Source organism: Labeo rohita, unplaced genomic scaffold (assembly GCF_022985175.1).
Source record: "Labeo rohita strain BAU-BD-2019 unplaced genomic scaffold, IGBB_LRoh.1.0 scaffold_120, whole genome shotgun sequence".
Classification (NCBI taxonomy): Eukaryota; Metazoa; Chordata; class Actinopteri; order Cypriniformes; family Cyprinidae; genus Labeo; species Labeo rohita.
Genome location: NW_026127340.1, coordinates 115140 through 139283, shown reverse-complemented (window position 1 = coordinate 139283; position 24144 = coordinate 115140). Strand labels below are relative to the sequence as shown.

Sequence of the window (24144 nt, the reverse complement as noted above, 5' to 3'; positions counted from 1 at the left end):
AGTGCTAAAATCTGTGTATATGATTTAGACAAGATGGCTTTTTGACTGAAGAAAGTAATATGTGACCATGGACCACAAAACCAGTCATGAAGGTAAATTTTCTGAAACTGAGATTTATACATCATCTGAAAGCTGATAAACAAGCTTTCCACTGATGGAAAGGATAGGACAATATTTGGCCAAGATACAACTATTAGAAAATCTGGAATCTGAGGGTGCAAAAAAATCTAAATATTGAGAAAATTGCCTTTAAAGTCGTCCAAATGAAGTTCAATGCATATCACTAATCAAAAAATTAAGCTTTGATATATTTATGGCAGGAAACATACAAAATATATTCATGGAACATGATCTTTACTATTACAAGAAAAATTGATAATTTTGAACCATACAATGTACTTTTGGCTCTTACTACAAATATACCTGTGCTACTTTAGACTAGTTTTGTGGTCCAGGGTCACATATTATAGAGAACTCATATTTTAGATTGAAACAACAGTTTGAAGTTAAAACTCTTGATGATAAATCTGGCTATATAGCTTTTAGTCTCACATGACAGTAACTGATGAACAGAATTATAATCTTATTTTACAGTTTACTCTTAAGCACAATTCTTTTCTTCTAGCAGGTGTTGCAATATTGTTTGTGAAAGGAGCGTTGTGGTTTATAGAAGATATGATTGTGGTTTCATTTTCATTTGATTCCTTTTTTTAATGCCAAAAACAACATGTGAGTTTTTGTAAAGCTTTTCAGGCATTTTATATCACTGGGCTCCTACTCTTAGAGCACAGTAATAGAGAGCCGAATCTGACAGAGTTACACTCTTAATGGTGAGTTCAGTGGATGACTGGGATGTAGTCGACTGAAACCGTGTGTCTGGTATATGTTCATAACGGCTCCATGACCGGGCACCTTTACGCAGTAAAAATTCTGGTTCTCTCTTAGAATACTGTCTATACCAGTAGAGATAGACATAATCACTGCTCGTATCATACGAGCAACTCAGCGTGACACGCTCTTCTTCTTTTCTGTATATGTTAGTTTCCTTTGGTTGAATGCTGTCAGAAAAAACACCTGCAAGAAAATTGGACAGATTTCACAACAGGTAAGCTGGTTCTTCCAAAATTACAATACCAAAACAGTTTCTTGAGCAAATGTAAAATTATTATTGCAATAGAGTAAAACATATCAGCATGGCTAAAACATTTTAATATACACTATGTTTGAGTCTGAGTCTGCTCAGATTAAATGTTTTATACCTGTTGCTGTTATTAGAATCAGTAGAAAGCAGCTCTCCATGTTGGGAAGGTTTACTGTCTTTGTAAACTGAAGTTAAAATGTAAATATATGTTGTATGTATGTAGTAGCCTATTATGAAGCTTCAAAGTGGGTGTGGTTTATTTAGACCACCTTTTCTGTTTTGTCTTATTGAAAGCTGAGATGATAAGATTTTGTCAGTCAGTGTATATTAATTCAGGTATGTTCATTATGAAGTACACAGCACCCCCCAGTGGTGGTGTCACAGACATTTGTTCTTCTGTTGACAACATCCACGAGTCTAACAAGGATAAAACATTTGCAAATCTGAAAATATAACGGGTAAGTGTTGACTTTATTTATTGTTATTTGAATGTAGCATCAAAATAAAACTGTTACTTTCATCTGTGAGGACACTATTTGTTTTTTGTTTTTTTTTTTGATCGCATTTTAAGACTAGAGTCAGTCAGGTTTTTGTATGGTGTGTTGAGTGTTTCCTGTGACTGTGGGGCTCAGAGCACAGTAGTACAAAGCAGAGTCTGATACAGCAGCAGAGGAGATGATCAGATCCACACTGTTGTCTTCTTTTCTGTGTTTGATGGATATTCCAGACACTGGAGGATTAGCAGGAGTAACTGATCCATAGAAATCCAGAATGAGGAACTGTGGTGGTGAACCTGCATATTGCCGATACCAGTGAAGACTATCAACAGAACCAGTGTAGTTACAAGAGAGTTTGACACTCTCAGTCTCAGTGGCAAATACTGCATCACTGTATGGGGTGATGACATCTTTAGCTCTGTTACCTACAACAAAAGCTTATTTAAGCATGTTTAAAATGAGAAATGGAATAATAGTAATAGTACATGTAAGAATTTACCTTGAGTTAAAGTCAGCAGTATAAGTACACAAGTGAACATGATGGTAGTTGCTGCTCGCCTCAGTGATCTGTGATGCTGATTATCACAGAACTAATCTGTTTTCAGGCCTATGTTAAGCTCCGCCTTTTGACATAACCCTCTTATAAAGCAAAGAAATGAGCATATTATTGAATGATAAGTAAATCAGCCTGCACTTGTCATTTTTCAGTTTTCAAAACCAAAACAAAAGCATCATTTTCAGGATAAAGTTTTAGTTAATCTGCAAGACAGAGTGTCACTGAAGTAAACATTTATTCATTGTCTGGCAGAGGATGTTCCCCCTTAAAGATACAGATGTCATATTTAAAGAATATGCTGTAAAAGTGTTATATGTGAAAACGCATAAGTTTATTTTATCTCCTTTTTCAAACAACACCTAAGTTTGGACTATTGATGTTTGAAAAGGTGCTAAATGTGCCTGGTATAAAATGCTAATATATCTTACTCAGTTTGACAGGAAATGTCAGTCAAATAAATGGGAAATTGATCATTTATGAATCACAAGAAGTCACTTTTTTTAGCAGTAATTATCCAAAGAAAGCATTGTACTTTATTTCATACATTTCAGATAAGTTTAAGCAGGTGTTGCTGTATCCTGTTATTCACAGAGACTTTGTGGCTCACATTAAGAACAACTGTGGTTTGATTTTAATTGATTAAATATGGTTCAAAGCATTTATTGTGTGTGTGAGTTTTTGTAAAGCCTCTCAGGCACTTTGTATCACTGGGCTCCAACTCTTAGAGCACAGTAATAGAGAGCTGAATCTGACAGAGTGACACTGTCAATAGTGATTTCAGTGGATGATTGGGATGTAGTCGACCGAAACCGACGGTCTGGTATATCCTCACTGCTCTAGGATCGAGCACCTTTCCGCAGTAAATACTGAGGTTCTCTGTTTGGATACTGTCTGTACCAGTATAGCATAGCATAAGTGCTGCTTGTATCATATGAGCAGCTCAGTGTCACAGATTCCCCTTCTTTACTGATTATATATTCCTTGTCTTTTGGTTCAATGCTGTCAGCAAATATACCTGCAAGAGGTTTAATTACATGTATTAAAAGTTGACTTACAGTAAACACCTGCCCTTATTGCTGTTACATATACACTGCATTAAATGAACAACTTAAAATAAATAAATACATAACAATATATGATGTCAGAATTTGAATTTAACATCTATTAATTAAATATAAAAAATAATCCACAATATATTTTAGTTCAGAGCTGACATTTGAAGTGTACTTTACCTGGAATTGTTATAAGAATAAGAAGTAGAAAACATATTTCCATGGTGAGAAATTTGCTAATAAAATAAACCAATAAATATATGCTTAATGATTTTAAGTTGAAAGGTAAATGCCTGAATGTAATGGAAAGTCATTTGTGCTGCTAATATGTCTATAAATGTGGGTGTGGTTTCTGATATTTAGACCACCTTCTGTCTTTCCACATTAAAACAGAGGTAAGTGTCAGTTAATAGGATTTTTAAAACTTCACCCCCTAGTGGCAGATGACAAACAGGGATATGATGTGTTTTTGCACTGAATCATTAAGTTTTCTGTCACTGTGGGCACCAAGGCACAGTAGTACATTGCAGAGTCTGTCATTTTAGCATCAGAGATCTCCAGATCCACACAGGTTTTCTTTTCATTCAGTTTTCCAGAGAATCGGGGATCTTGTTCTACAATTTTAGACTTTTGTGAAATTTTTCCTGTAGCATGGAATATGACTAAAAGGAATTCAGGAGCTGAACCGGGATACTGGCGATACCACTGCAGACTAATAGCTGAGGAGTAGTTACAGGACAGAGTTATATTGTCTCCCTCTGTCTTAAACACATCAGTATGGATGGATGTGATGACATTCCCAAAACTGACACCTGCAGACCAGTGGCGGCTACTGGTCTGTCAAATAGGGGAAGCTCATTTTCGGTCTACATCATAAAATTGTCTATTTATTTATTCACAAGAATGTGCCTTATTGTCATAAGTGAGTCACAATGCAAACAATCGTAAAAAAAAAAAGCTTTAGTTTTATTATGCAAAATATGATGTATTTTTTCTTTTAGTCAGATGCTACTATATAGTATAAATATTTTGCAATTTAAATAAGGTTATTATGGAGATTTATTTATTTATTTATAAAGTATTTTAATAGAAATATAAGGTTTCATTATGTTATGTTAAAATTTTTCAAGATTACTATATATATATATATATATATATATATATATATATATATATATATATATATTAATTTATAGTCATCCTCCATGTTAATATTTAATGTAGTAATCTATATATATATATATTGATTACTACATTAAATATTAACATGAATGAATGAATGAACGATCTAAAAAAAATATTAAACTCTGTAAAAGTGAAACAAGGAATGTGGTGTATAATTGTGTGAAATGTATGATGAAAATCAAGCAATTTCGCCAAGCAAATATAAAGAAATAGGTTGCAGCAGTTCTTATTTCGACTGAACTTGAGAAATCCGCGATGGGACTGAGCGCGAATAGCTTCAGCGATTCCTTATAGTACAAAATCGCTGTCAGTCAAAAGGAGATGCAATCTTTCGACAGACCCTCCAATCATCACGCAGAAGCTCGGAGTCCAGGCCAGCCCACTCCTCATTTGCTCCTCATTCACCCCCAGAGACGCTGAGCGTCCGTGGGCGGGACATAATCGCAGCGTTTATCCAATGACCGTCTAGTTTCAAAGCACTGAAAAAAAACGTTCAAAGCAGCCGCATTGAAGTCAATGGACGCTGGGCTTCAACGGGGAAATGCACTGTGACGCTACGGGAATGTATGAGAAGAAAATCAAGTCAGCCGACCTGCTATATCTAACTGATTCTGAACGAACTCGTCTTTGAGATGAACGTTTTCTAACGCATTTTAGTCAATAAAATGTTAATACAATAGTACATAATTTGACCATTAATTTTGTGACATTATAGGGGAAGCTGAGCTTCCCTTGCAGTCTTAAAGAAATCGCCACTGCTGCAGACAGACAGAAATATTCAATTTTAAATCAACATTTAAATATTAACATGCCATTACAGAATAGCAAACAAAAATGCTATACACAAAAATGCTGTCCCTTTGGGATAGAATATATACTTACATGTTAAAGAACAAAGTAAAATAAAAAGCATCATTTCAAGATGAAGTTTTGGTTCATCTGCAGAAGATAGTGCTACTAAAGTGAACATTCATTCTCAGTCTGAGGATGTCTGCAGCTAGCACCTCCCCTTAAAGATACAGACTTCATATTCAAATAATACGCTGTAAGGATGGTATTTAATTGTGTGTGTTTGTTGTGTGTTTTTTTTTTATATCTGCTTCTTTTTTTTATATCTGCTTCTTTTTACAACACTGTTAGTTTGCACCACTGAGGTGACGTTTACAAACGTGCAAATTAAAACATCAGTGAGTCTGATAAAGTCAGTCAGATAAATGAGCAGTTCATAATACAAAAATCACAAGCATGAACAATAACACTCACAGTCATAAAGATATTTGCAAATTAAACTTTTATTTTTAATTTCATTTATCTCCATTTTTAGCAGGTGTTACCATATCCTGTAATTCATAGAGGTTGTGTGGCTCATATAAAATACAGCTGTGGTTTGATTTTTAGTTGATCAAATACAGTTCAAAGCAATTTTGTGTTTGAGTTTTTGTAAAGCCTCTCAGGCATTTTGTATCACTGGGCTCCAACTCTTAGAGCACAGTAATAGAGAGCTGAATCTAACAGAGTTACAGTGTCAATAGTGATTTCAGTGGATGATTGGGATGTAGTCGACCGAAACCGACGGTCTGGTGTATTTCCATAACTGCTCTGGGATCGGGCACCTTTCCACAGTAAATACTGAGGTTCTTTGTTAGGATACTGTCTGTACCAGTAAAGAAGAATGTCATTGCTGCTTGTATCATATGAGCAACTCATTGTCACAGACTCTCCTTCTTTACTGATTATATTGTCCTTGTCTTTTGGTTCAATGCTGTCAGCAAATACACCTGCAAGAGAATGAATTCTAATTCATAAAAGTTAACCCCTGTTCTGTCTGTTGTTACAGTAACAGTGCTATGAATTATAAAATGTATTATGCTACAGAATATAAAATGTCTGCCACCTAATTCAGTTAATATTAATTCTGGTCAAGAGAAATGCACTTTACCTGGTACTGTTATAAGAATCAGTAGAACACATCTCTCCATGGTGAGAAATTTGTTAATAAACTAGGCCTATAGTTTAATATGTCTAGAAATATGGGTGTGGTTTTATATTTAGACCACCTCCTGTCTTTTCACACTGAGATTAAAAAAACGTGTTCGAATTGAGGGGGTGCTGGGGGGGGACCTCCCATTAGCATTAAGGGACCCCCATAACACCCAAAAATATATATTTGGGGGGGTCCCCTGGTTTTTCAATAAAAATATAATACTTCAAACATAAAACTAGTGAAAATTAAATGAAAAGAATTTTGTTGATAATGATTTTATCTGGTGATAACAGCCTAAAATGTTTTATTATTCTAAGTGACTTTATTGATTAAATATAAGAATTTGAGGCAAAAGATAATAAAAGATAATGCACACTTTCAGAAAAAAGAATGGCTTTATAAAGGTTGAAAAATGCCCACAAAAGGTAAAAATCACTTTAAACTTGTTTGAAAATACTAATCTCCTCGGCTAGATATTTAATTCTTCTTTGCTTAGTGATTGTTTGGTACACCTAATTCACTGATCATCGTAAAGTAATATTTTTATTTTTTTTTTGTAATTAAAACATTTTTTTAAAAAGTTTATTGTATCTCTTTCAAACAACACTGTTGAAGTGACGTTTGCAAAAGCACCTCTAAAAACATCAATGAGTCTGGTAAAGTTAGTCAGATGAATGAGCAGTTTATGATATATAAATCACTAGCATGAACACTAAATAACCGTCACAGTCATAGTAATATTTTTTTAAGTTACGTTCATCTCAGTTTTAGCAGGTGTTAGCATATCCTGTTATTCAAAGAGGTTTTGTGGCTCACATGAAGTACAGCTGTGGTTTGATTTTTAGTTTATCAAATATAGTTCAAAGCAATTATTTTGTGTGAGAGTTTTTGTAAAGTCTCTCAGGCACTTTGTATCACTGGGCTCCAACTCTTAGAGCACAGTAATAGAGAGCTGAATCTGACAGAGTTAAACTCGTAATAGTGAGTTCAGTGGATGTATCTGATGTAGTCGACTGAAAACGACGGTCTGGTATATTCTGATTGCTGCTCCTTGATCGAGCACCTTTAAACAGTAAATACTGAGGTTCTCTGTTAGAATACTGTCTGTACCAGTAAAGCCAAATATAATTGCTGCTTGTATCATATGTGCAGCTCATTGTCACAGACTCTCCTTCTTTCCTGATTATATTGTCCTTGTCTTTTGGTTCAATGCTGTCAGCAAATACACCTGCAAGGGAACAAATTATTTCATATACATTTAATTAAACCCCTGTTCTGTTTGTTATGACAGTAACAGAATTGTAACAAGATACATGTCAGCTGTCTAACACAATTAATAATATTAATTAATTAAATATGTACATAATTAACACTTTGAATCCTCAGTCTATTCTAGTCTTTGAAATGCACTTTACCTGGTAATGTTATAAGAATCAGTAGAAAATATCTCTCCATGGTGAGAAATGTATTAATACAACTTGGCCTATTAATATATGCTTAATGGTTTTAAGTTGAAAGTAAATGCATACATTTAACGAAAAGTCATTTGAGCAGCTAATATGTCTCTAAATGTGGGTGTGGTTTGATATTTAGACCACCTTCTATCTTCCCTGCTGAAAAAAACAGCTAAAACCAGCCAACTAGGCTAGGCTTGGACATCCAGGCTGGTCGCAGCTGGTCAGCAGGCTGGTTTTAGAGGGGTTTTGGCCACTTCCAGGCTGGTCTTAGCTGGTCAGGCTGAGAGACCAGCTGGAATAACCAGCTAAAACCAGCCTGGCCAGGCTGGGAGACCAGCTAAACCAGTTAATTCCAGCTTAAACCAGCTAAAAACAGCCAACCAGCCTAGGCTTTTTCAGCAGAGTTTCCACACTATAAACTGAGATGACTGTAAAACAACAGGGTTTTTTTTTGCTCTATTGCACTTGATCTGTTATATAAAGCTCAGAGTTACTGTCTGTTTGTGTTTGATATCTTAGATTATTATATTATGATGGAATGATAACTACATTAGCCTGCACTTGTAATTTTTCAAAACCAAAACAAAAAACATAATTTTCAGAATAAAGTTTTAGTTCATCTGCAAAACAGTGTTACTGAAGTAAACAATCATTTTATTGTCTAGCAGAGGAAGTTTCCAGCTAGCACCTCCCATTAAAGATACAGACTTCTTATTTAAAGAATATGCTGTAAATGTATTATATGTGTTTTTATAAAATGTATAGGTTTATTTATCTCCTTCTTCAAGCAACACCTAGTTTGAACTACTGAGGTGATGTTTGCAAAAGTGCTAAATGTGTCTGGTATAAAATGCTAATATATCTTACACAGTTTGACAGGAAAAGTCAGTCAAAATAATGGGCAATTTATCATTTATGATTCACCATAAGTCACTCTTTTTAGCAGTAATTACCCAATGAAACCATTATATATATTTTTTCATTAATTTCACTCTTAGCAGGTGTTACCGTATCCTGTTATTCACAGAGACTTTGTGGCTCACATAAAGAACAACTGTGGTTTGATTTAAATTGATTAAATATGGTTCAAAGCAATTATTTTTTGTGTGAGTTTTTGTAAAGCCTCTCAGGCACTTTGTATCACTGGGCTCCAACTCTTAGAGCACAGTAATAGAGAGCTGAATCTGACAGAGTTACATTTGTAATAGTGAGTTCAGTGGATGTATCTGATGTAGACGTCTGAAACCGACGGTCTGGTATATTCTGCTGGTGACTTAATGATTGAGCACCTTTCCACAGTAAATACTGAGGTTCTCTGTTTGGATACTGTCTGTACCAGTAAAGCCAAATATAATTGCTGCTTGTATCATATGAGCAGCTCAGTGTCACAGACTCTCCTTCTTTACTGATTTTTTCCTTGTCTTTTGGTTCAATGCTGTCAGCAAATATACCTGCAAGAGATTTAATTACGTTTATTAAAGCTGACTTAAACCCCTGCCCTTATTGTTGTTACATATACACTGCACTGAATGAATAAATTAAAAAAAAAAACAATTTATGATGTCAGAATTTAACATCTATGAATTAAATATGCTCATAATTAACTATTTGAATCCACAGTATATTTTAGTTCAGTGCAGATATTTGAAGTGCACTTTACCTGGAATTGTTATAAGAAAAAGAATTAAAAAAGAACTTTCCATGGTGAGAAGTTTGCTAATTAAAAAAGCCAATAAATATATGCTTAATGATTTTAAGTTGAAAGGTAAATGTATGAATGTCATTGAAAATCATTTGTGCAGCTAATATGTCTATAAATGTGGGTGTGGTTTCTGATATTTAGACCACCTTCTGTCTTTCCACATTAAAATAGAGATAAGTGTCAGTTAATAGGATTTTTATAACTTCACTTCATCTTTCTCAGTTTGACGGGAACAGTTAGTCAAATCAATGGGCAATTTATCATTTATGAATCACCTGCAGTCTGTTTTTAATAGCAGTAATTATCCAATGAAACCATTATAGTTTATTTCATCCATTTCAAATATGTTTTAGCAGGTGTTACCGTATCCTGTTATTCACAGACTTTGTGGCTCACATAAAGAACAACTGTGGTTTGATTTTTAATTGATTAAATATGGTTCAAAGCAATTATTGTGTGTGTGAGTTTTTGTAAAGCCTCTTAGGCACTTTGTATCACTGGGCTCCAACTCTTAGAGCACAGTAATAGAGAGCTGAATCTGATAGAGTGACACTCGTAATAGTGAGTTCAGTGGATGACTGAGATGTAGCCGACTGATAGCGACGGTCTGGTATATCCTCAATGTTGCTCCACGATCGAGCACCTTTCCGAAGTAAATACTGAGGTTCTCTGTTTGGATACTGTCTGTACCAGTAAAGCATAACATCATTGCTGCTTGTATCATATGAGCAACTCAGTGTCACAGACTCTCGTTCTTTTCTGATTATATTATCTTTGTCTTTTGGTTCAATGCTGTCAGCAAATACACCTGCAAGAGAATGTTTAATAAAGGCTACATTAAACCTGCCCTTTCTGTTGTTATATATACAGTGCATTGAATGAACAACATTTACAAAAATAATATAACATCTATAAATTAAATATGCACATAATTATACACTTTGAATCCACAATATGCAGTATATATTTACCTGAAATTGTTATAAGAATAAGAAGTAGAATACAGCTTTCCATGGTGAGAAATTTAAGAAAAAACTTTGATTTTAAGTTGAAAGCTAAATGTATGAATGTAATTGAAAGTCATTTGTGCAGCTATAAGATCTGAAAATGTGGGTGTGGTTTCTGATGTTTAGACCACCTTCTGTCTTTCCACATTAAAACAGAGAAGTGTCAGTTAATATGATTTTCTCTTGATCTATTGTACTTGATGTATTACAAATAGCTCAGAGATAATCAAAGATATCTTTCAATATTCTTCCTTCTGTATTCTGGACTGGTGTGATGACATTCCCAAAACTCACACATGCAGATAGGAAAACATGATTTTAAATCAACATTTAAATATTAACATGCCATAACAGATTAGCAAACAAAAAAATATATATGTGTGTGTGTATGTGTGTATACATTTCATGTAATTTAAAAGGTTTAGTTTGGACTGTTGAGGTGACGTTTGCAAGAGTGCCACTAAAAACATCAATGTGTCTGATAAAGTCATGAATGAGCAGTTTATAATATATAAATTACCAACATGAACACTGAATAACAGTTACAGTCATAGTAATTATTAGCAAATTACATGTTTACTTAATTTTATTCATCTCAGTTAGGTTTTAGCAGGTGTTACCATATCCTGTTATTCACAGAGGTTTTGTGGCTCACAAAAAATACAGTTGTGGTTTAATTTTCAGTTCATCAAATAGGGTTCAAAGCAGTTGTTTTGTGTGAGAGTATTTGTAAAGCCTTTCAGGCATTTTGTATCACTGGGCTCCAACTCTTAGAGCACAATAATAGAGAGCTGAATCTGACAGAGTAACACTTGTAATAGTGAGTTCAGTGGATGTATCTGATGTAGTCGTCTGAAAACGACGGTCTGGTATATTTTGCTCATTGCGCCATGATCGAGCACCTTTATACAGTAAATACTGGGGTTCTCTGTTTGGATACTGTCTGTACCAGTAAAGTAAAATATAGTTGCTGCTTGTATCATATGAACAGCTCAGTGTCACAGACTCTCCTTCTTTACTGATTGTATTGTCCTTGTCTTTTGGTTCAATGCTGTCAGCAAATACACCTGCAAGAAAATGAATTATATTTCATCAAATTTGAATTAAACCTTTGTTCTGTCTGTTGTTACAGTAGCAGTGCTAGAGTTATAGAATGTATTATGCTATGAAATATAAAATGTCAGGCATATAATTCAGTTATAAATATCAGTTAATTAAATACATACATGTAAATGTTAAGTGAAATGCATCTTACCTGGTACTGTTATAAGAATCAGTAGAACACATCTCTCCATTGTAAGAAATGTATTAATAAACTAGGCCTATTAATATATGCTTGGTTTTAAAAGTAAATTGCATGAATTTAATGGAGATTTCATTTGTGCAGCTAATATGTCTGTAAATGTGGGTGTGGTTTCTGATATTTAGACCACCTTCTGTCTTTCCACACTGTACTTTACCAGTTATATAAAGCTCAGAGTTACTGTCTCTTTGTGTTTGATATCTTAGATTATTCTGCCCTCTGTATTCTGTTTAAGGAAAAAACGATTAGAATTGTGACTGTAAATCATTCACTCAGTACAAACTGCATATATTGTTTTTGTTGTAACTTCACCCTCTAGTGGCAGATGACAAACTTTTACATCTATCACTGAACTGATGCATTCAAAATGAAGAGTACAATGTGCAAATCGCAACAGGAATTTATGAAACTTTTCAGAAATATTCCCACATTTAAACTATATTACATACATTTTAAGAAGAATGTGAATGGAATCCATAATAGTTTGCATCAGAATAAAGTGTTTTCTTCCATCACTAGCAATTAATCTTGTCCAGTTGTTTATTTTTTAACAATGATGAATGGATCTGTATTTTCAATACTGTAATTCATAATCAAACTGCAATTTGAGAGCACAATTATATATTCTGAATACATGCCTTAACATATATGATGGTTAGACATCACTGCAAGTTTGCAACTTAATACTGTTTCAGGTTTTTGTATGGTGTGTTGAGTGTTTCCTGTGACTGTGGGCTGCAGAGCACAGTAGTACAGAGCAGAGTCTGATACAGCAGCAGAGGAGATCTTCAGATCCACACTGTTATCTTCTTTTCTGTGACTGATGGATATTCCATACACTGGAGGATTAGCAGGAGTAATTTTTCCATAGTAATCCAGGATGAGGAACTGTGGTGGTGAACCTGCATATTGTCGATACCAGTGAAGACTATCAACAGAACCAGTGTAGTTACAAGAGAGTTTGACACTCTCAGTCTCAGTGGCAAATACTGCATCACTGTATGGGGTGATGATATCTTTAGCTCTGTTACCTACATAAAAAAACGTATTTAAGCATGTTTAAAATGAGATATGGAGATGTAATGATACATGTAAGATTTTACCTTGAGTTAAAGTCAGCAGTATAAGTACACAAGTGAACATGATGGTAGTTGCTGCTTGCATCAGTGATCTGTGATGCTGATTATCACTAAACTTATCTGTTTTCAGTCCTGTGTTAAGCTCCGCCTGTTGACATAACCCAGTTATAAAGCACAGAAATGAACATATTATGGAATGATAAGCAAATCAGGCTGCACTTGTTAATTTTGGTTTTTTAAAACCCAAAACAAAAGCATCATTTTCAGGAAGAAGTTTTAGTTCATCTGCAAGACAGAGTGTTACTGAAGTAAACATTCATTCATTGTCTAGCAGAGGATGTTTCCAGCTAGCACCTCCCCTTCATATTTAAAGAATATGCTGTAAAAGTGTTATATGTGTTATTATAAAATGTATAAGTTTAGTTTATCTCCTTTATTAAACAGCACCTTAATTTGGACTGTCAAGGTGATGTTTGCAGAAGTGTGCTATAGGTGTCTGGTATAAAATGCTTATACATCTTACTCAGTTTGACGAGAAAAATCAGTCAAATGAATGGGCAATTTATCATTTATGAATCACCAGAAGTCACTTTTTTTTGCCAGTAATTACCCAGTGAAACCATTATATTTTATTTCATTCATTTATAGATAAGTTTTAGCAGGTGTTACCGTATCCTGTTATTCACAGAGACTTTGTGGCTCACATAAAGAACAACTGTGGTTTGATTTTTAATTGATTAAATATGGTTCAAAGCAATTATTGTGTGTGTGAGTTTTTGTAAAGCCTCTTCGGCACTTTGTATCACTGGGCTACTCTTAGAGCACAATAATAGAGAGCTGAATCTGACAGAGTTACACTTGTAATAGTGAGTTCAGTGGATGTATCTGATGTAGTCGTCTGAAACCGACGGTCTGGTATATTCTGATCTCTGCTCCACGTTCGAGCACCTTTATACAGTAAATACTGAGGTTCTCTGTTTGGATACTGTCTGTACCAGTAAAGCCAAATATAATTGCTGCTTGTATCATATGAGCAGCTCAGTGTTACTGACTCTCCTTCTTTACTGATTTTTTCCTTGTCTTTTGGTTCAATGCTGTCAGCAAATATACCTGCAAAGATTTAATTATGTTTATTAAAAGTTTACTTTAACCCCTGTCCATTACACTGCATTGAATGAACAACATGAAAAAATAACAATATATAATGTCAGAATTCTAATTTAAAATCTATGAATTAAATATGCTCAGAATTAACAATTTTAGTTCAGTGCTGATATTTGAAGTGTACTTTACCTGGAATCGTTATAAGAATAAGAAGTAGAAAATATCTTTCCATGGTGAAATTTGCTAATAAAATAAGACAATAAATATGCTTAATGATTTTAAGTTGAAAGCTAAATGTATGAATGAAATGGAAAATCATTTGTGCAGCTAATATGTCTATAAATGTGGGTGTGGTTTCTGATATTTAGACCACCTTCTGTCTTTCCACACTGAAACAGAGATAAGTGTCAGTTAACAGGATTTTTATAACTTCACTGGCTGAAACTTGGCTGTGAGATTCGCCAATGTGATATGGATTCTGATCCGTCAAAAAAAAAAATAAAAAATCTCTGATCCGTCAAAAAAAAAAAAAAAAAAAAAAAATCTAACCATGTGACTTTTTGCACTTTTTCGTGTCACACACTACTTTCCTGCAATCATTGCGCTCTTTTATTCCCACTTTGACTTCTTTTTCGTTGTCAACGACAACAAATTAAGAAAACATCTTCATCAGTTGTTTTCACACCTTAATTTAGATTTTCATGATATTTTACTTTGTTTTCAAAACCCCTCTTTTTTTCTGATAAACAGGTTTATATTATAAATTTCTTAATTATCTTAGCAAAGTTTTATATTCACAAGTCAAAAGTCAGAAGAAACCATTATATATGACATTTTATATTACATATTACATTATATATTACATTTTGTAACACCTTGAAACCCTCTCTAATATGAGATCTCAAAATAAGAAGCTCATAAAAACAAAACAAATTTTAAAGCTTTTCAAATTTATGTAACTGCCCTGGAATTTCCTTTTTTTTTTTTTTTTTTTTTTGGTATGTTTGTGTTCATTTTGTGGTTTCTCTTTCTGCTCTTATTTATTTATTATTTTGCAGTTGAATTTGCAATTTGAAATGTGCAATGTTGCCTTGTTTTTTTGTTCGATAATGAAACTGAATAAAAATAATAATAATAATAATAATAATAATTATAAGGACCCAGCTGGGTTCGTCACTTTTTGAGGTCCCCCTGAAACATTTTCGTTGTGGTCCTGCTATTTGCAGCGCGTTTGTGTGTTTGGCTGTGTTGTGAGAATTTGCAGCGCCTGTATTGTCAAACTGATGAAGATGTTTTCTTAATTTGTTGTTTTTTTTCTGTTTGCGTGCGTTTTCTTAAGTTGCAGCGCGTTGAGCTCTCTCGGCCTCCGTAGGGGTCAGAGTTCACGAAGCTTTAACTGCAATGCAGCAAAACGACAAACTTTTGCACGCGTTTGCTTTTCTGAATGGAAGTCAATGGGAGGAAAAGTGGTATCGACTGGGTTTTTTTTTTTTTCATTTAGAAGTTTAACTAAGACTACAGTTTTATTGTTCTCCTCTCCACCGCACGCTACATGATGATTATAGAGAAGAGAAGAAATACGCCCGAATCAACGCTGCAAACGAGCGATTAACCGATGGGCTACTACCATGAGTAACAAATGTGCCATGAGTGTCTGCTAGAAGCCAGCAACTCATGGATTCGCGGATTTGATGGAAGAGTCCGCCGCTCCTGTCTTGTGGTGAGTGAGAAATTGTAACGTTAAACAACAACCGCAACAAAAGTAGTAACGTTAGTAGTGGTAACCTCAATTAAACTGCTGCATGACCAAATACCGGTGTAACCTGAAGGCCTAAATTAGGTTTAGAACACCGTAAATAACATTGTTTGACAATTTTCAAATAAAAAAAACTAGTATGATGCAAAATAAAAAAAATAATTTTGAATAACACAGTTTATGGGATAATGAGCACCGCTACTGGCTGCACTTTCTATCGTTGAAAATGCCGTAAATAATACCGTTTGACAATTTTCAAATAAAGAAACTAGTTAAATACAAAATAAAAAAAATAAATGTAAGTTAGGCTGTTTAGGGGATAATGAGTGCCGCAACTGACGTCGCTTTCTGTCGTTTAAAATGTCGCAAATAAGGCCGTTTGACAATTTTCAAATAAAGAAACTAGTAAAACGCAAAATAATAATAATAAAAAAAAACTTTAAGTTGCGCCATTCAGGGGATAATGAGTGCTGCAACTGACAGCGCTCTCTGTCGTACAACACCATTTAGGGCACAACTGGGCAGACTCTATCCTTGAGGACCGGTGTCTCTGCAGAGTTTAGCTCCAACCCTGATAAAAACTCATCAGTTTGTAGCTTTCTAGTAAACCTGAAGACACTGATTAGCTTGTTCAGGTGAGTTTTATCAGGGTTGGAGCTAAACTCTGTAGAGACACCGGTCCTCAAGGATAGAGTCTGCCCAGTTGTGCCCTAAACGGTGTTGTACGACAGAGAGCGCTGTCAGTTGCGGCACTCATTATCCCCTAAACAGCGTAACTTAAATTAATTTTCGATAATGAGTGCCGCAACTGACGTCGCTTTGTCATTTAAAATGGCGTAAATAACGCAGTTTGACAATTTTTAAATAAAACTAGTAAAATACAAAAAAAAAAAAAAAAAAAAAAAAAAAATCATTTAAGTTGTGCTGTTTAGGGGATAATGAGTGCCACAACTGACAGCGCTCTCCGTCGTACAACATTGTTTAGGGCACAACTGGGCAGACTCTATCCTGGAGGGCCGGTGTCTCTGCAGAGTTTAGCTCCAACCCTGATAAAAACTCACCAGTTTGTAGCTTTCTAGTAAACCTGAAGACACTGATTAGCTTGTTCAGGTGAGTTTTATCAGGGTTGGAGCTAAACTCTGTAGAGACACCGGCCCTCCAGGATAGAGTCTGCCCAGTTGTGCCCTAAACGGTGTTGTACGACAGAGAGCGCTGTCAGTTGCTGCACTCATTATCCCCTGAACAGCGTAACTTAAATTCATTTTCAATAATGAGTGCCGCAACTGACATCGCTTTCTGTCATTTAAAATGCCGCAAATAACGCCGTTTGACAATTTTCAAATAAGGAATCTAGTAAAATGCAAAAAAAAAAAAAAAAATAAATGTAAGTTACGCCATTTAGGGGATAATGAGTGCCACAACTGACGTCGCTTTCTGTCGTTTAAAATGCCGTAAATAACGCAGTTTGACAATTTTTAAATAAAACTAGTAAAATACAAAAAAAAAAATTCATTTAAGTTGTGCCGTTTAGGGGATAATGAGTGCCGCAACTGACAGCGCTCTCTGTCGTACAACACCATTTAGGGCAGAACTGGGCAGACTCTATCCTGGAGGGCCGGTGTCTCTGCAGAGTTTAACTCCAACCCTGATAAAACTCACCAGTTTGTAGCTTTCTAGTAAACCTGAAGACACTGATTAGCTTGTTCAGGTGAGTTTTATCAGGGTTGGAGCTAAACTCTGCAGGGACACCGGCCCTCCAGGATAGAGTCTGCCCAGTTCTGCCCTAAACGGTGTTGTACGACAGAGAGCGCTGTCAGTTGCGGCACTCATTATCCCCTAAATGGTGTAACTTAAATGAATTTTCGATAATGAGTGCCGCAACTGACGTCGCTTTCTGTCATTTAAAATGCCGCAAATAATGCCGTTTGACAATTTTCAAATAATAAAAGTAAAATGCAAAAAAAAACAAAGTTAATTTACGCTGTTTAGGGAGTAATGAGTGCCACAACTGAAGTCGCTTTCTGTTGTCTTTCTGTTGTTGACAATTTAAAAAAAACAACAAAAAAATAAAAATAAAAACAGTAAAATGCAAAAGAACAAAATAAAGTTAAGTTACACCATTTAGGGCAGGCCTGGGCAGACTCGGTTTTGGAGGGCAAATGTCCCTTTAGAGTTTAGCTTCGACCCTGCTTAAACACACCTGAACAAGCTAATCAGTGTCTTCAGGTTTACTAGAAAGTTACAAACAGGTGAGTTTTATCAGGGTTGGAGCTAAACTCTGCAGGGACACCGGCCTTCCAGGACCGAGTTTGCCCAGGTCTGGTTTAGGAGATAATGAGTGCAACAACTGACGGCATTTTCTGCAGTTAAAAACACTGTAAATAATGCCGTTTGACAATTTTCAAATAAAGAATCTAGTAAAATGCAAAAAAAAAAAATTAAAGTTACGCTGTTTAGGGGATAATGAGCGCCACAACTGACGTCACTTTCTGTCATTTAAAATGCCGTAAATAATGTCATTTGACAATTAAAAAAAAAAAAAAAAAAAAATAGTAAAATGCGAAAGAAAAAAATAAATATTTAAGTTACGCCTTTTAGGGCAGGCCTGGGCAGACTCTGTCCTGGAGGGCCGATGTCCTTGCAGTGTTTAGCTCCAACCCTGATTAAACACACCTGAACAAGCTAATCAGTGTCTTCAGGTTTACTAGAAAGTTACAAACAGGTGAGTTTTATCAGGGTTGGCACTAAACTCTGCAGGGACACCGGCCTTCCAGGACCGAGTTTGCCCAGGTCTGGTTTAGGGGATAATGAGTACAGCAACTGACGGCGCTTTCTGACGTTTGACAATAAATTGACATTAAATAACGTTGTTTGACAATTTTCAAGTAATAAAACTAGTAAAATGCAAAATAAAAAAAAAAAAAATATTTATAAATAGTTAATTTACGCCATTTAGGGGATAATGAGCGCCACAACTAATGCCGTTTAAAGCACCGTAAATAATGCAGTTTGACAATTTTCAAATAATAAAAGTAAAATGCCAAAAAAACAAATAAAGTTAGTTTACGCTGTTTAGGGGGTAATGAGTGCCACAACTGACGTCGCTTTCTGTTGTCTAAAATGCCGTAAATAACGCCGTTTGACAATTTAAAAAAAAAAAAAAAAAAAAAAAAAAAAAAAAGTAAAATGCAAAAAAAAAAAAAATTAAGTTAAGCCATTTAGGGCAGGCCTGGGCAGACTCGGCCTTGGAGGGCCAGTGTCCCTGTAGAGTTTAGCTTCAACCCTGATTAAACACACCTGAACAAGCTAATCAGTGTCTTCAGGTTTACTAGAAAGTTACAAACAGGTGAGTTTTATCAGGGTTGGAGCTAAACTCTGCAGGGACACCGGCCTTCCAGGACCGAGTTTGCCCATATCTGGTTTAGGGGATAATGAGTGCAGCAACTGATGGCCCTTTCTGACATTTGACAATAAACTGACAATAAATAACGATGTTTGACAATTTTCAAGTAATAAAACTAGTAAAATGCAAAATAAATAAAAAAAAATTAATAAATAAAGTTAATTTACACCGTTTAGGGTATAATGAGCACCACAACTAATGCTGTTTTCTGCCGTTTAAAGCACCATAAATAATGCCGTTTGACAATTTTCAAAACAGAAAACTAGTAATATGCAAAATGAATAAACTAATTTAAATTAAATTACACCATTTTGACAATTTTGAAATAGTCATATGGAAAATAAACAAATAAAAAAAAAAATTTGATGGATTTGCGTCTGTAGTCAATTTCTCATGGGATTGCTGTCTTGGATAGTGGTGGTGGATAACGTTGGGTGGTGAGTGCTGTCCCATCACACCATATCTATGGGAATGAGCCAAGGCATCAGGTGGTGTGACTGTCTCACTCGCCCAACGTTCACCTGAAGCACTCTTACCATAGCGAGACGCTGCTCTAAATTCTCGCACTGTCAGTGAGAGATCAGTAGTGAGGCATCGCTCGGTGGGTGACGGATGGTGTCAAAGACAGCTTCTCGTGAGATTGTTGACTACAAAAATAGCCCTGGCTTACGCCTCAGAGGGCTTGCAATGCCCTATAAGTGTAAGGGCCCACTCCACAAACATGCAACTTTTTACTTTGCAAGATGTTAAATGATAGAGTGGAGTCGTGTAAATTACTTATGCATTATTTTGATGTTTTTATTAGCTGTTTGATGTTTGAACTCTCAATCTGGCGCCACCCATTCACTGCAGAGGATCCATTGGAGGGCAAGTGATATAATGCTAAATTTCTACAAATCTGTTGTGTTGAAGAGACAAGCTCATCTACAATCTGGACAGCTTGCAAGGTGAGTAAATTTTCAGTTTTTTTTATATCAGTCGGCTATAATCACATTCAAATACACAGGCCAGATTTGGAAAGCCTGTCATTCATGAAGTCCTACACGTTGGCCGGATGTTCATTGAATGGCTAATTCAATTATGCTGTCAGCTTCCAACAAGGATGTAGAGAATCTTGGCCCACTTTTACACATTTTACCACCCATTCCACAGAATACTGTAGATTTTAAATTGGTACTTTATGTATGGTGCAGGATCACTAACTAATTTTGCAAATAGTTGCATACATTTGCATCACAAAAAATCTGTAGTGGAAAGGGATTGTGGGCTCCACAAGCTTCAAAATACTTCAATTTTTTTAAGACACATTTATACTTATGAGATATACACAACCAATCAAAAGTTTTTGAACATTAAGATTTTTAATGTTTTTAAAGAAGTCTCTTCTGCTTACAAAGCTTGCATTTATCTTATCCACATTACAGCAAAGCAGTTACATTTAGAAATATTTTTAATGTTTGAAATAACTGTTTTTGATTTGTATATTTTAAAAATCTGATTATTCCTTTGATCAAAGCTAAATTTTCAGCATTACTCCAGTCTTCAGTGTCACATGATCCTTTAGAAATCATGCTGATTTGCTGTTCAAGAAACTTTTATTATTATTAATATCAATATTTAAAACAGTTGAGTACTTTTTTTCCAGGATTCTTTGATGAATAGAAAGATCCAACGATCAGCATTTATCTGAAATAAAAAGCTTTTATAACCTTATACACTATACCATTCAAAAGCCTGGAGTCAGTATTTTTTTAGGGGAAGAAATAATAGGAATGAATTATTTTCTTTAGCAAGGATGCTTTAAATTAATCAAAAGTGATGATAAAGACATTTGTAATGTTACAAAAGATTTCTGTTTCAGATAAATGCTGTTCTTCTGAACTTCTATTCAAAGCAACCTGAAAAAAAAAATATACTCAGCTGTTTTTAACATCATAATAATCAGAATATTACAGTGCTTTCTGAAGGATCATGTGACTAAAGTAATGATGCTAAAAATGTAGCTTTGAAATCACAAGAATTAATTACATTTTAAAATGTATTCAAATAGAAAAGTTATTTTAAATAGTAAAAATATTTCAGAATTTTACTGTTTTTGCTGTACTTTGGATCAAATAAATGCAGGCTTGATGAACAGAAGACACGTCTGTAAAAAACATTTCAAAATCTTATGGTTCAAAAACTTATGACTTAATAAACTTATAAAGCACATACTGATGCCTTATTCTGCATGAGCATATTCTACATCCCTGAATCTCACCCCATACCTAAACTTAACCTGCAGAAGTTGAATGGGGGTGGGGATACATTTGCATTAATACCATTATAAGTTTTATTTATTTTTATTACAATTTCATTATTTAAAGGAATGAAGAAATTTTCATGTGAAAGTGTTTCAATGTGTTGTTCTGATTATGAGATAAGTTTCACAGTTTACACTGTATTATTCTTATGGTCTAGATGTTAAAGGGGAGAGTGCTTTCAAAGTCCTGCCCATTTTGGAGGAATGGTCCACAGAACCACCTGTAAGTTTTGTTTTACTTTATATTTATATTTATATTTATATTTATATATATATATATATATATATAAAATATAATTTTTGGAGATGCAAACTGATATTTCCCACTGACACACTACAGCAAAAAAATAGAAATCACTGACTTAAAACAATTGTTTAGCTGGTGAAAATACTAGTGTTCCAATCATTTTGGCCACCACTGTATGAGGTGTTCAGATGTAAAAGACTGAAAATGTGCAGTTTGAAATTTTCTTCTAAAATTGGAATTTTTGTCAGGCCCAAGTGTCTTCAAGACTAAATGTCATATATTTAACAGGTGGGGACCAGCATGGTGGATTTGTGCCTTGGGGACGAGACGACATCCGAGACCTTCGCCTTTGTTACAGGCTGTGCCACTGAAGCGGACTCGTTGCCTGGGAATTTCTCCAGCTTGCAGTATATTGTATTGATGGACATAAGTCTTCATGTGTGAATTGTTTAACGCCAACAGTTTTTTTTTTTTTGGCCACTTGTAACATGTTTTAAATTGTCATACACACCCTGACAAAAGTTTTGTCGCCTATCCAAGTTGTAGGAACAACAAATAATAACTTGACTTCTAGTTTGATCATTTCAAATCAGAGGTGGCTTATATGAAAGGCAAAGGCCTCTAGATTATGCTTATTTTACCAAAAATAAAATCTTATCATGCCTTGTTTTTTTTTTTTTTATTATTATTATTATTTAATTAGGACAGAAAGGTCAGACTTTGCTTAGGCAAAAGTCTTGTTACTTAACAGAAATAATGTACAGTACAGAACATAAAGTCATTGTGCAGTGGAAAAAGAATTAATATTGTGTATGATTCCCATGAGCTTGGACGACTGCATCCACACGTCTTGGCAATGACTCAAATAACTTATTAATAAAGTCATCTTAAATGGCAAAGAAAGCATTCTCAGAGTTCATCAAGATTCTTTGGTTTCATCTTCAATGCCTCCTCCTCAATCTTACCCCAGACATGTTCATGTCTGGTGACTGGGCTGGCCTATCCTGGAGCACCTTGACCTTCTTTGCTTTCAGGAACTTTGATGTGGAGGCTGAAGTATGAGAAGGAGCGCCATCCTGCTGAAAAATTTGCCCTCTCCTGTGGTTTGGAATGTAATGGGCAGCAAGAATGTCTTGATACCACAGGCTGTTGATGTTGCCATCCACTTTGCAGATCTCTCGCACGCCCAATACTGAATGTAACCCCAAACCATGATTTTTCCTCCACCGAACTTAACTGTTTTCTGTGTGAATCTTGGGTCCATGCGGGTTCCAATAGGTCTTCTGCAGTATTTGCGACAATTGAGATGCAGTTCAATAGATGATTCATCAGAAAAATCATCCTTCGGCCACTTTTCCACAGTCCATCCTTACTGCAAGCAATGGGCCTTGGCAAATGCAACACGATTTTTTTCTTCTGTTTAATGCTGGTTTCTGAGCACTAATTCGGCCATTCGACCACTGCGTGAGAGAATTCGACAGACTGTTCTTGTAGATACAGGGGTTACTGGTGGCCAGTTGTTATGTTGCTCCACTGCAGTTGAAAAAGGGTCCTCTCGAACAGTTGTCTTACGGGGTCTGCCTGACCTGGGCCTGTCATGAACTTCACCAGTTTCTTCAAATCTTTTTCTTATCCTCTCCACTTGACGTTTAGATACATTAAAGATGTCTGCCACCTCAGCAGGAGACTTGGTCTTCAGGCTCTTGATGATCAGCACTTTGGTCTGTGGTTGAATCTTTGGCATGCTGTCAGGTCAGGATGCATTTCAAATGAAGGCTGGGTGTGCTGGGGTTCTTCTACACACCTGGGAATGTGTTAATTACAGTATTTGTCACAGGTGACGCTCTAATCTGTGATTGGTTGAATCCTTTAAAGATGTGACAAGACTTTTGTCTAAGCAAAGTCTGACCTTTCTGTCCTAATTAAATAATTAAAAATCACGGCATAATAAGATTTTATTTTGGTAAAATAAGCATAATCTAGAGGCCTTTGCCTTTCATATAAGCCACTTCTGATTCCAAATGATCAACTAGAAGTCAAGTTATTATTTGTTGTTCCTACAACTTGGATAGGCGACAAGACTTTTGTCAGGGTGTGTATGTATTGTCTGGTGGACACTTTGTTTGGCTTAGTTTAATAGCACAATGTTTGGAACGATTCTCATGTGGTAATAATTAATTTTTGAGTGTTCTGCTGCTGCAATGTTGACAAAGAATCGGAATCTACAGTGCCTAGTTTACAGTTTTGTGTTTTAAATTAACTGATCTCCTAAAGTTGTTGTTTTATGTGTCTGTAATGGTTGGATAAAATGTGCGACAGCTGCACCCATTTAAAAATTGTTTTAAAAAGAAATAAAACTGATGAAAATT

The 24144-nt window shown here is 35.2% G+C and overlaps 4 gene segments (V, D, J or C); all 4 read right to left on the bottom strand.

The window, feature by feature from the left end:
- Nucleotides 1-1719: 1719 nt before the first annotated feature.
- LOC127157783 (T cell receptor alpha variable 9-2-like) lies at nucleotides 1720-2200 on the bottom strand. The segment is given in 2 exon segments: nucleotides 1720-2063; nucleotides 2138-2200. Coding segments are annotated over 2 exon segments (384 nt in total).
- Nucleotides 2201-5895: 3695 nt separating this feature from the next.
- Nucleotides 5896-6414, bottom strand: LOC127157782 (T cell receptor alpha variable 18-like). The segment is given in 2 exon segments: nucleotides 5896-6209; nucleotides 6371-6414. Coding segments are annotated over 2 exon segments (354 nt in total).
- A 4920-nt stretch (nucleotides 6415-11334) lies between these two features.
- On the bottom strand, nucleotides 11335-11935 carry LOC127157781 (T cell receptor alpha variable 18-like). The segment is given in 2 exon segments: nucleotides 11335-11648; nucleotides 11837-11935. Coding segments are annotated over 2 exon segments (354 nt in total).
- A 588-nt stretch (nucleotides 11936-12523) lies between these two features.
- LOC127157780 (T cell receptor alpha variable 9-2-like) lies at nucleotides 12524-13027 on the bottom strand. The segment is given in 2 exon segments: nucleotides 12524-12915; nucleotides 12988-13027. Coding segments are annotated over 2 exon segments (432 nt in total).
- Nucleotides 13028-24144: the final 11117 nt, after the last annotated feature.